Source organism: Giraffa tippelskirchi, chromosome 10 (assembly GCF_054371585.1).
Source record: "Giraffa tippelskirchi isolate mGirTip1 chromosome 10, T2T-mGirTip1v1.2.pri, whole genome shotgun sequence".
NCBI lineage: Eukaryota > Metazoa > Chordata > Mammalia > Artiodactyla > Giraffidae > Giraffa > Giraffa tippelskirchi.
Window position 1 is genome coordinate 85,382,920 of NC_137284.1, and position 12,818 is coordinate 85,395,737.

A 12,818-nucleotide genomic window follows, 5' to 3' on the forward strand; every position below is an offset into this window, starting at 1 on the left:
GTATTGCAGTTTATGGCCAAATACTATGAACTAAGGTTGAAAGCACCACGCTCCAGTCACAGTGAAAAGTTTAAAAATTTTTAAAGAGAATAGCATTTCTTCTACTATGACATCTAAAAACTAAGTGGAGTGTGCTTAATAATAGGTAGCGTTTAAGAAGTCTCAGTTACTCTTGTCTCTTTGAACTTCTCAAAACAACCGCATGAGGTATAAGATGTTAAAGTTATACTCAGTGTACAGGTAAGCTAACCGGCTAAAAGAGGCTACATTGCCCACTGGGGTCTCCAGTTAGTAAGATAGAGCTGAAATTTGAGTCTGGGTTTAGTTTGAGTCTAAAATCTTTGTTTCTGTTACTTCATCAATCTGTTTATCAATTGTGAAGAAAAGGGGGGGTATTATTCATAAGAAAATAAATACAAAACAAGCAATTATCTCAGATAAACAGTGTAATATGAGATGTCAAGGCCTAGTGCAGTGTTTCTACAGTTCTCTCCTCAGCAGCTCTCCTCTATCATTTGCTGCCTTTGAGTGGAACTTTGAAACTATGGTTCGAACAATGTCAATTAGGTTCTAGAATGATTAGCAAATTCAGAGATGAATCATTCTTATTGGTGCAGAATATGAGAATTCAGTTAGGTAAATGTCTGTAAAATTTAAAGTATTTTAAGAATGGATGGAAGTGATAGAATTCAAGTTAATATATATGGCTGTCAGAGACAGAGTAAAGAGTTTCTCTACTTTCAGGAAAACATATCCACTAGTTAGTAAAATTAATAGGCCCCTAAAAGTTGCATGCTCTTATACTGTAATGATTATCATTTTAAAACTAGCTTTTTGCCTTCGAGCTATCGGGGTAAAGACCTACAGGAAAACTACTGTCGAAATCCTCGAGGGGAAGAAGGGGGACCTTGGTGTTTCACAAGCAATCCAGAGGTACGCTACGAAGTCTGTGACATTCCTCAGTGTTCAGAAGGTAAATGACCTGAATGCCATGTGGGGCACTCGGTTTCCCCTTTGTGTAAAACTGCAACTCACATTAAAGGTTAACAGAATTGAATTAAATCACAATGAATATGCTGTCCATTCAAATGCAACTGTAGATCATTACTTGAGCATTTTTATAGGATGTTTTAAAAATTAAAAACTGATTATCATCAAATTAATGGAATGTAATGGAGGGAGTTAGTTTGAATTTCAAAAGAGCCTGAGGTATCTCTCTGGGTAGAGTAAAATTTGGGCTTCCTCATCTACTGTTTTGAGCTCATATACCTCAATCTACTCCCATATATCACCTGAAAGGAGCGAAATGACACTTAGTCCTTTATTTGTGACACTAATTCTATACATTCAGAACCTGCTTCTGCAGAAGTTTTGTCAAATCTATACTGAAGTGTGGCGAGGGTATACAGAACCAGAAGAGACTAAAGAAGAGGGTAACTGAAATCTTGAATGCCCTGTATGTGTTTTGGTGAATATGTGTCTAGAACCAAATTTGACACACAGACTGGAACTAAGTACCATTCAGAATGTTATCTGAAGAGCTCAAATCTATAGATTCCAGCTGTCTTGAAGGCAGCCACTCCACATCTGCGTTTTCATCTCCTCTCACAGCATGAAAGGGCACTATCCTTTCTTTTCCAGTGGAAAATGAATGACTGAAGAGAAGGAAGAGTAACTATTTCAGCATTGTACGTGGTTTCATTTTCTTAGTTTCTGGCTACTTAATAGCTGGCTTTTTAGTTGCATCAGAAATTAAAATTCTAAAAATCAAAATGAAACATGGAGTAAATTCTGATAAAACTTTGGTAGGGTTTTGAAGTACTTGGGGTGGGGGTTACTGCTGGAATGCTGTCCAGCTTTTATAGTAAGATATCTTGCTTGTTTGTTATTAACCAAATATCTTTGAACTATTTCTTCCATAATATTCATTAAGTATTAGGTTGATATTTATCACGTAAAAAGGCCGTTGTTAGCTAATTGTCACAGAGAAGTTGAATTTGTTTTTTGTTAGTTAGTTTAAAATTCTTGAATTAATGTCCTAGAGCCAGTCCCAACTCTGTTTGTAAATTCTTACTTTCCATTCCATATCATATTCTGTTCACCATAACTTCTTCATTGTTTTCTTTTCTTTTAAAAATAATAAACTGATCTGTGATAACGTTATGAATAAGTCTGTTTTGTATGAATAAGTCTGTTTTGTATGAATAAGTCTGTATTTAATATCTGTCTTAAGTTTGAACATGGAAGAAAACCCTACTTTTAGGGATTTCTCCGCTATCACAGTTTTCTGAGGCTGGAAGTTATTGGCAAAGAGTTTATTTATTGGTTTTGTTTGACCTGGAACAGTGTTTTCAAGGAAAGGCAAACTGGTCAAACTTTAAACAGTTTAGCATTTTTTCTGTGTGCCTAGTTTGTGGGAATGTGATTTTTCAACCCCTGGATTATAAGAAGAACCTTCATCGAAATATATTCACATAGATTTAAACTACCAGGCAAAAAATAAGTGTGCTAAAAAATAAATGACTGGGAAAATTCTTATTAGGGTATACATCTCGAATATTTTTTTAAATGATTTGAGATTATTATTAAAGGACATTGTTCAGTAGCATGAATGTCACTTGATGCTATTGGTCACCATGGCATGAAAGATTGCAGATATACTTTTTCTGGAAACTACTTAGTAGTCTGACAGTGGTTGCAAACCTCTCCTGTGAGAGAAGTAAACCAACACCTGTCCTGTGGGCTAAATATTGAATTGAGCTTTGATATTTAAGCTCATGCTAAAATGAACAATGTTTTAGAAGGATTTTAATAAAGAAGATCTAAGATAAGAAGAAGCATAGTCAAACATTAATAGAGGAAAAGAATTATTTACAAAATGGATAATATAAACTATGCAAAATAATGTACATATGATGTAAATTTCTATTAAAATATATATATGAGGGAAAAAGCCTCAAAATTCACAATGTTTAAATAGTATGATGGGTGAGACATTTTAATATATGGATATTGCAAATTTCAAGTTCCAAAGGTTATTTATATGAATGAAACATTAAAGATGCCATCATTTTGTATATTTTAAAATTAAAGTACCTGTAATCAACTTTGGACTATTTGCAAAAGGACAACTAAGGACAAGTAAAACAGTATATATTTTTTGAAATCTTTCTAACTATATTAAAATATTTGCTTTAAATAATTATCTGAAATTTGAAATTTTGGTTCATAAAAATATGTCTGATATTTAAAGATTAAAGTTATTTTCCTATAAGTTAAACCTTTGAAGTATATTAAGCATTCCAAAAGAAAATGAATAATCATTTATCACATTTAAAACCTTACATAACTATGTAAAGAAAAGACTACCATTAATGTTTAATTCAACGATTATGGAAAATTGAGGTATATGAAATCTGACTTTTTGCTTTAACGTTTGCTTGGGATTTAAAATAAAGCAATCATTTGTCATTGAAACAGGTTTTTAAAATGGTAAATATTCAAGTAAATGCATTTTATTAAGTCAATCATATTTTTAAATACTTACACATAAAATACCAAATAATTCTGCCATAACTTTAAATGTGTAATTCCTGTGTGGCAAAAGGCTTTTAAAAACAAAGATTTGAATAAAACTATTATTTATAAATGGGGGTTTGTGAGACTATTCATATTTTAAACATTCTGTTTTGCTGAAGTAATCACCAGCATGGATTTATCTGAGAGATACTTTCAAAATAGTTGTTTTAGTCTATAAACTCAGATCACTTATGACTTTATGACTGAGAAAAATGAAACAGCGATTTTTGAGTTTAGTTGGTTAGTATACCAGAAAGGTGTTAAATTAATCCTGCTTATGATTAATGTGTAGCTTGTGTACTTTTCTATTATCAATTAGGGCAGAACTATAATTAGAAAAACATATTCTACTTATGAATAGAGATTTTGTTTGAATTTATGAGAACTGGGACATATTTTTTTTTTAATTTTAAGGGGAAAGCTTTCTGGAATGATTAAGTAATACATTAGCCATAACAGAGAGAGTCAAAAGAACAGAGGACAGGAGATGCAGTGCTTACCTTCTTGAACTATTATCTAGTTAATGCTTTCACCTGAGTCCTTAGATGGACTTGGTTTACACCTGGATGGCTTGACTATGAGCTGGGAAAACTTAGACGAGTCTTAGAATTCTTGAAGATTGAGAAATAAATATGAGTTCAAAATTTGCCTTTCTCAAAGTAATTTTTATGACTAACCTGATGGTTTGATGCAAAAGAAGAACCACACATTTTTTATCCTTGGATAAGAAAGCCAATGTCATTTCTTGTAGCCTCCAATAAGGTGAGAAACCAACAGGAGAACAACTGACTACTGTAAAAAGAGGGAAGAAGGTAATGAGGACAATATTAAAAAAAGACAGGGAGACTGACTTTCTAAAAGTTTTACTTTTAGTCTATCTTAAAGTATGGCCAGTTAGAATGTGTAGGAAACAAGTTAAATATATAGGATGTATAGGCAATTAGGGGAATGGAAAGAGCACTGGACTGCGGGTCTGACCCGTGTTCCAGTTACAGATCTGGCATTTTCTGTTTTAGGTAAGTCCCTTAAAAATTTGGGGCTTCCCTGGTGGCTCAGAGGTTAAAGCATCTGCCTGAAATGTGGGAGACCTGGGTTCGATCCCTGGGTTGGGAAGATCCCCTGGAGAAGGAAATGGCAACCCACTCCAGTATTCTTGTCTGGAGAATCCCATGGACGGAGGAGCCTGGTAGGCTACAGTCCAGGGGTCGCAAAGAGTCGGACACGACTGAGCGACTTCACTTTCCTTTCCTTTCCTTAAAAATTTGTGAGCTTTGCTTTCCTCACTGCAAGGATCAAATGATTTCTTACATGTTCAAAATACTGAATAATCAAAGAATATGTAACTATAATATATTTTTAGCATCTCAGTCCTCACAGGATACATTTAATTCCCACCCCAACAACAACTTTCATTGCCTTCCAAAACTGAACATTATTCATGTTAAGTTTTATTATTTTTTCAACTTCATTAGGTTTGCACCTGCATTCATAACTCTCCCTTCACTATACTATAAACATAGCATACTAGTTCATTTTTGGGGTACAATTAGGTTATTTTGCTCCCTTTATAAGTTTATCCACATGTCATCCATTCTTCAAAGTCTAAGGAAAATCCATTCTCTCCTAAAAGCTATTACTGACAAACATTAAGAACTTTCAGAACTGAACAAACTATCTGCAAACTTGCCACTCAATGTGAGGTCCAAGAACCAGAAGCATCAGCATCCACTGGGAGCTTGCTATTAATGCCCCAACCCTGATTCACTGAGTCAGAACTTGTCCTTTATTGGACAAGATCTCAAAGTAACGTTTATTAAAGTTTGGAGAAGCTCTGATCTACTACTCATGCTGGAAAATGGTCATCTTATAGAATCACCTGTTTCATTTGTGTAGCTATTTTTCCTTTAGAAATTTAAAAATTCTAAAGCTTCAGGAGAAATGTTCTTTTAATAATGCCCCACAACAATTTCCCAAAAAATAAATTTATTCGCTCTAATTTGAAAAGGATGTACTCTTATAAACTGCATTTTCTGATGGACACAAAATAGGTGTATTCTGATTCTTAAGTACTATAAAAGATTAGAAATTGTACATGCGTATATTTATTCCTTATCTGTGATTGTAGGATTCTATTCTATGCTTTCATTCAATACAAAAGAGCAAATAATGATCAATGATATGTGAACCTATCAAACCTTACATTCTTTTTAAAATGGAGACTAAGTAAGCTTGTAATCCTATTCAGATGGAAAGCTGAAATGTGATGATACCTAACCTATGTGGATTTGATCTCTGCCAACCAGAGCACTTTTATCTGCATGCTCTTGGACCCCCTCAGGTGTTTGCCGACTGTTGTCTGGGGGAGCTCAGTATCAAATGAGAGGAAGCTGAATCGGTCTCTTGTCTTACTTCACAGATTAACCTACATGAAAAGAAGTAGATAGATCAGGCCAAATGGTTTCATGTTTTAGAGATTTAATTGTTAATGTCCTATGAGATTATAATCAAAGTTTCAAAAGTGGTGATTCTAATAGTATATCCCAAATTACTATAAATACTCATTAGCCTAGATCCCAGTGGATAAAATGAAACACTGATATCTTTTCCCACTTCAGCTAATGTTGGATAAGCAGTAATCACAAGATACAAATGATGTGTTTGGGGAAGTTTGCCGGATTCACAGGAAAGCCAAGCAATGATTTATTCCACAGGATGCCTGCTGTGATACATCAAATCAACCTGTCCATTTGAGAGGTCTCCTTTTCAGCTAGTTGATGCGACTCAGAGTTTTCAGTGTGGCATAAGGTGCCAGCCAGAAAACTATTAATTAACCTCACAGAATCAACAGTAATATTTAGCATAGTTAGATCTGTTTATAGATTTTTAAAAATAGTGAGTACAAGAAGTTGAATAGTAGGGCACATTCTGTTCTAAGGTTTATATAAGAATGTAAGTCTGCTCAGTTATTCGATGTGGATGCTCACTAATAGAAAGGAACTGTGATTTTTTATGTTTTAAAATATTTGTATTCTTTAAATAGTACCAGATTACTATTTGAAGCTGGTCTGTCAAATCTGAGTGGTCCTGATCTTTGCATTAACTGTAGCAGTATGATGTGTACTCATTTTAAACTGTGCATTTTCTGTGTATGTATTGGAGGGTAAGTTGAAAGAGGAGCACTATTATGTTGACTGTATAGATATTGAGATCCCTGGCATTATAGACCAACAAAGGGAAAATTCCCAAGGACTTTTCAGTTTCTAGGTACCTTTCAGATAGTTATCAAAATTAGGAAGGTAGTATCTTGGCCCATTGGTAATTTTGTATGACACTTAACTACAAAAATTCCATTTAAACTGTGAAAAGTTCTATAGGGAGTATTTTATGCCACTGTTAATGGACATTAAGCCCTAATTTAAAGTTAAAATAGTATATAAGTTTTCCTAAAAATATCCTTGCTGTATAGGTGATTTACTGTTCTTTAAATGGAACAGTGGTGCTCTTGATTTTGCTGTCAGAAGCAATTAATATGCCATGCTTTGATTTTATTAGTTGAATGCATGACCTGCAATGGGGAAAGTTACCGAGGTCCCATGGATCACACAGAAACAGGCAAGATTTGTCAGCGCTGGGATCATCAGACACCACACCGGCATAAATTCTTGCCAGAAAGGTAAAATACCACCAAATCACATTTCCAAGTGATCCTCTTTGCGAACTGTAATTTGTCCCATGACAAATTACATGGAAATTCTCTTTATATAATGTTTTCCTGATAGTCTTGGGACAAAGGGATTTATGATGAGGTACATGAGAGTGCTGACTACAGTTTCAACTGGTTTTGGCTGATTAGGTTGAGAGTCCCTGAAATCAGGATGGTCCTGAACACAGGAGCATCAGTGGGTACAAAAGGGAAACACTAATAGATGCTTCCTCTTTCTCTTCCATGGCAGCAAAAAAGATAAAAGTGCATTCAATAATAACCACTTTGACAGGTCCAAGCTGGGGTGGCATTATTGTTAACTAAAAGCCAATCTCCTCCTTGTGCCACACCTTCCTGTGAGTCAGGTAAAGTGGGGTCATTGTATGACACCATGTCACAGGCTAAAGGTGGAACAAACAATTCCTTGGCTGCCTTCTTATGGTAGATTTTTAAATTGCCTATCTGGAAGTCAGTCAACCAAGTTTACTTTTCTCCTCAGGAGAAGATTTTGAGTTTAAAAATTATGTGTATTTTGGTCTATAAATTTCACAGGCAACATTTTAGTTGAAATTTTTTCCCTTTTTTATTATAAAGAATAAAAATACAAATAAATACAGAAGAAGGTCTTTCTCCACCTTTCTTTGGAAATTGCCGAATGGTGTTTTTTATTTCTTTTTTTCTCTTTTTTGTTTGTTGGTCTTTTAGATGAAATTAAAACTGCTTTATTTTAAAGTGCATCTTTCATCTTTCAAGTGAGATCAGAAGGGATATGGTAGCAATTAAAAGCAAACCACCAATTCAGGACCCTGTTAATTTAAAGGGAGGTGGGTATAGAGAAAGTGGTGTGATGGAGTTTGTCTTTTAGTCTGGTGGAGGTGAGGGCATGACCTAGAAAGCTCTAGCTCCAAAATTGAGCTATCGTTAGTAACATAGCTATTGAAACCTAACTTTCAGTTTGAAGTTTAAGGCTGCTCTAGAAGAGGACCTGTTTTCTTAATAAATAATCTACACAGGTCACGTGTATGTAATCTGTCCTTAGCTGGGCTTGTGAGAAGGGGATTCAGTTTGAGACCTCAACTGGTGGACAGGTGCCAAATGGACCTAACTTATTATTGAAGGTGATGGTACTCTAGCCTTAGTACTATATGCACATTAATAGACTCAGCAGTCAATGATTAGCAGTCCTTGTAAGGCAAAAGAGAAAAATCTCTTCTTTCATCAGTTAATAGTATCCGAGCTAAGTCAAAAGTTATTTTGTGAGCTGAGGGCTGGGTAATGTTCCAGGAAGATTTACATGACACTTTTCTTGGTGTGGTTTGCAGATATCCCGACAAGGGCTTTGATGATAATTATTGCCGCAATCCTGATGGCAAGCCGAGGCCATGGTGCTATACTCTTGACCCTGACACCCCTTGGGAGTACTGTGCAATTAAAATGTGCGGTAAGTTAGGGTCAAATTTATTGCTTCCTTTTCCTCTCACAGACTGGATCTAAGCAGGCGAATATTAGTGGGACAGGTTAACCACTATTTTATTTGATACTTTAATGTGTATAGGTTTTAACAATGTAAGAATGTGTTACATAAACTTATCCAATCTTTTGCATTTTCAGAGAGCCATTATTTTGAGATACACATGCAAGTGCCACATACACACAAAACAAACTCATGGTAAAGGCCTAAACATTCTCGTGTTATCAAGGAAAAGGAAGAAAAAAAAAACAGAATGAGAAAAAGATCAGGGATTATGTGCAGTATCATAATGTCATTAGGGCTGTAAGAGTGAGGACCTTAGATTCTTCCCTACCAATCCTGTATCCTTTCCCTAACTTATCCTCCCAGACATAACATGAGCAGTCAACCGAGTATAGACTTCTGGTGAGTGACAGAGGCGGCAATGCAGAAAACTAAGTCTAATAGAAGATTCTTACAGACATCTTTAATCTCTAGTAGCTAATTTTCACTGCTTTGGCTGTCCTTGTACACAGCCTGCATTCTCTTTCATCTTGTATTTTAGCAGTCCTATAGCCCTTCTACATACTGGCCTTTACCCTACTCTCCTGAGTTTATGATAAAGGCTTCTTTTCTTACTTGCTTTGTGATATCCCTTAAAATCTGTACACTTGGTCCTCTCCTTCATGATTAACTCACACATTTTTATTCTTTTCTAAAATTATCCTGGATAATAATTAGATGTAGGTATGCTTTTATTTCTGTGTATAAGAAGTCTTATTTTTTTCAACAAGATCCTAAAATGCTTTCAGATCAGTAGAATTGCAAAAATTTAGTAAGTATAATCATGTTATAAATTGTCTTGCCAATATAAAAATATGTATATATGGAGAGAAAAATATAAAGACAGATAATCAGGTGCCAGCACACCAAATGATAATTATACAATTACTAGGCTATGCATAGGTATTTGCATATTTCCCTAGATTGGCATGATGAGACCATTTCTTTGAACAAACTTATTCAGTATTATCTACACTGTGATACTGCCAAGGTAAATATCTCTCCACTTAAAGCTTCTAATAAGAAGAAATGTTTTGGACGACTCAAATAAAACCCATAGGAAAGAGACATGTCTGGCATATGTGAAATAACTGCAGAATCTGGAAGGCTCTCAATGTTCCAAGGAAACTGAACCATCTGTTTGGTCCTTTAAAATAAAGGATGACTTTTGTGATAGTGTTTCTCTGTATAGTTGGGTTAGTGCAACTCATTGACTTTTTAAATCTTATTAATCTGTTCATTATCTAGACCAGGTAGGTACAATAAACCAGTAGCTTCCCTTCCTTTTGTGTGTGTGTTTTAGGTACTCATAAATTGTCTCTGGAATAAGACCAGTAGCAACACACACACACACATGCATATTGACTGGCACATTCACCTTTCAACTGGCATGCACAAGATTGGCTATATTTAAAAGACATTGGGAGAGGAAAAAAAATACAATAAATATGACACTTTTGTTAGGTAGATTTTTTTTTTCTCTTCTGTCCAGAGTTGACTATTTATACAACATGCAACAATTCTGATGGATTTGTTAAACAGAGGGTGGTGTTTATAGGATGCTAATTCTAAGAAAATGGTGGTAGAATTTGTCAACCAACCCTCTATACATTTGGGCCTTGAACAACATGATGATTAGGTGGCACTGACTCTCCTGGCTCCCCTTGTATCCGTGAATTCAACCAACTGGGATCTTATAGTACTAATAGGTAATAGCATTTACCACAGGAAAAAAATACAGCATATAAGTGGACCTATGCAGTTCAAATCCATGCTGTTCAAGGATCAATTGTAGTTAAAATAAAATTATTTTAAGCTTTGGGAATATTTTTAAAATATTTGAAGTTTTAGTTTGTAAACTTACATAAAGAGACTATGCTTTTATCAAAATTAGTGAAATAAAGTGGCATTTAGGAATTTTGGAAAATGTAACAGATAATTTCTTCCAGATATTTTGTCTTATATATATAGTTAAGCCTATAATGAAAAACTAAGAAATTTGGTAATGGTTTCAATTGTGTATTAATTTTCTATTGCTATATAACAAATTATCAGAAACTATCAAATTATCAGAAACTTGGTAGCTTAAAATAACATGTATGTATTATCTCAAGTTTTCTGCGGGACAGGAGTCAAGGCATAAGTCAGGTGTGTTCTCTGCTTAGGATCTCAGAAAGCCACAATCCTGGTGCCCATCAGACATACTATCTCATCTAAGATTTAGTGTCCCCATTCCAATTCAGTTTTTTTGTGGTTGTAGTGCTAAGGTCCTCAGCTCTTAGAAGCTGCCTGATGTTTCCTCCCATATGGCCCTCTTCATAATATGGCAGTTTACATCTTCAAGACCAATAGCATAGCTTTCTGTTACTTTGAACCTCTGATGTCTGTGCCCTCTTTCATTTATTTACTAAGAATTTTTTCAAAGTTATTAAAATTTTATAAGCCAACTTTCTCCAAGATTCTGCACTAGGGATGAATTTCAAAAGGGTCCATTAGGAAATTGTATCTTTTAGAGCTTCCATATAATTTCTTTCATCTTATCACAGAGTTGTGAAAGGCAGAAATAACAGTGTTTTATTTTTCCTGGGAAAATGATATATTTTATTGGGGACAATGATTGAAAAATAACTGGCCAGTTTTTGCCCTCACTCTGTGTACGATTTGATACAGAAAGCTCTGCACCCTTTGAAAGAGCTCACCTGATTAGGTCAGCCCACCCAAGGAAGTCTTCCTTTAACAAATTTAAAGTCAACTGATTGGGAACTTTAATTACATCTAAAAAAAATCTCCTCACTTTTGTTGTACAAGATAAACTAATTACAGGAGTGGCTTTCCCAAGTGGCTATTCACAAGTTGTACCCATACTAAAGGGGAGGGGATTACAGAACATACATCAATGGGCAGAAATCTTAAGGGCTGTATTAGAATCCTGTATACCACACACATGTTTACATGCACTGGCTGTAAAAGAATATTGGTTTATTATGTATTACTTATATCATTTGATTCTTGGGTTATCTCTCTGGTTATCTCTGGTTATCTCTCAGTCGCAAGTACTTGAATTCATTTTGAGCTTTCAATATGTTTGAAGAAAAGAATAGAGTATATGATTGTGTCATTTATCTTCTCTAAAGTTGAAGGCACATTTTGAAACTCTTATTACATAACAACGGTATAAGAAAATTATAACTGCTACTATTTATTTAACATCTACTGAAAGGTGCTTTCCATGTATTAACAATAATCTCTCTCTCAAAATGGCTGTGATTAGGTAGGCCAGTGATGAAAGGTGTGCAAAGACATGAACAGTGGAGCAGACTGCAATATTTATGACATGGTAATTAGGTTGATATAGATAGGGATGTGGTAAAGACAGAGAAATGGAAGGAGATGAGAAAATAAGATTAATGTGAAGCAGATGAAGTAGAATCTAAGAGTATCCCAGCTAGTTCCCATGAGAAACACTGAAAAATTAAGCAGGGAGAATGATCTTATCTTGTTCGTCATCTACAACAGTAGCTTCCAAATCAGTGTGCATGAAACCCAGTGCAACATAAAGCCTGTCCTAGGGGCTTAAGGGCATGAATAGGTTAAAAGCCTCCAATTCCAGCTCCTCCTTTTCCCATATGAATTCTTTCTCAAAATCTTTTGCTTGAGGTGCATGAATTGCTAAGGGGTCAGTCAAATTCAATATCCTAACTGTCCACTGAAAACTGCCTTTTGCTACTGTACTGAAAAAAGGCAAACTGTCAGTCCTTCCTGAATATTAATGGGGTTTATTTTCCTGGGTGTAAAAATCTTCAGTTCAGTTCAGTTCAGCTCAGTAGCTCAGTCGTGTCCGAGTCCTTGTGACCCCATAAATCGCAGCACGCCAGGCCTTCCTGTCCATCACCAACTCTTGGAGTTTACCCAAACCCATGTCCATCGAGTTAGTGATGCCATCCAACCATCTCATCCTCTGTTGTCCCCTTCTCCTCCTGCCCCCAATCCTTCCCAGCATTAAGGTCTTTTCCAATGAGTCAA

At 35.2% G+C, this 12,818-nt stretch overlaps 1 protein-coding gene across 3 annotated transcripts in view; it reads left to right on the top strand.

Annotated features, from left to right (window-relative positions):
- HGF (hepatocyte growth factor) overlaps positions 1-12,818 on the top strand; it is an 84,216-nt gene that overhangs the window by 21,027 nt on the left and 50,371 nt on the right. For 2 of the 3 annotated variants that reach the window (XM_081535616.1, XM_081535617.1), the window contains 3 exons: positions 831-973; positions 7,132-7,252; positions 8,605-8,723. In XM_081535616.1, the coding sequence (XP_081391742.1) occupies positions 831-973; positions 7,132-7,252; positions 8,605-8,723 (383 nt within the window). The remainder of the gene's footprint in view (positions 1-830; positions 974-7,131; positions 7,253-8,604; positions 8,724-12,818) is intronic. The other variant, XM_081535618.1, reaches the window with a different exon arrangement.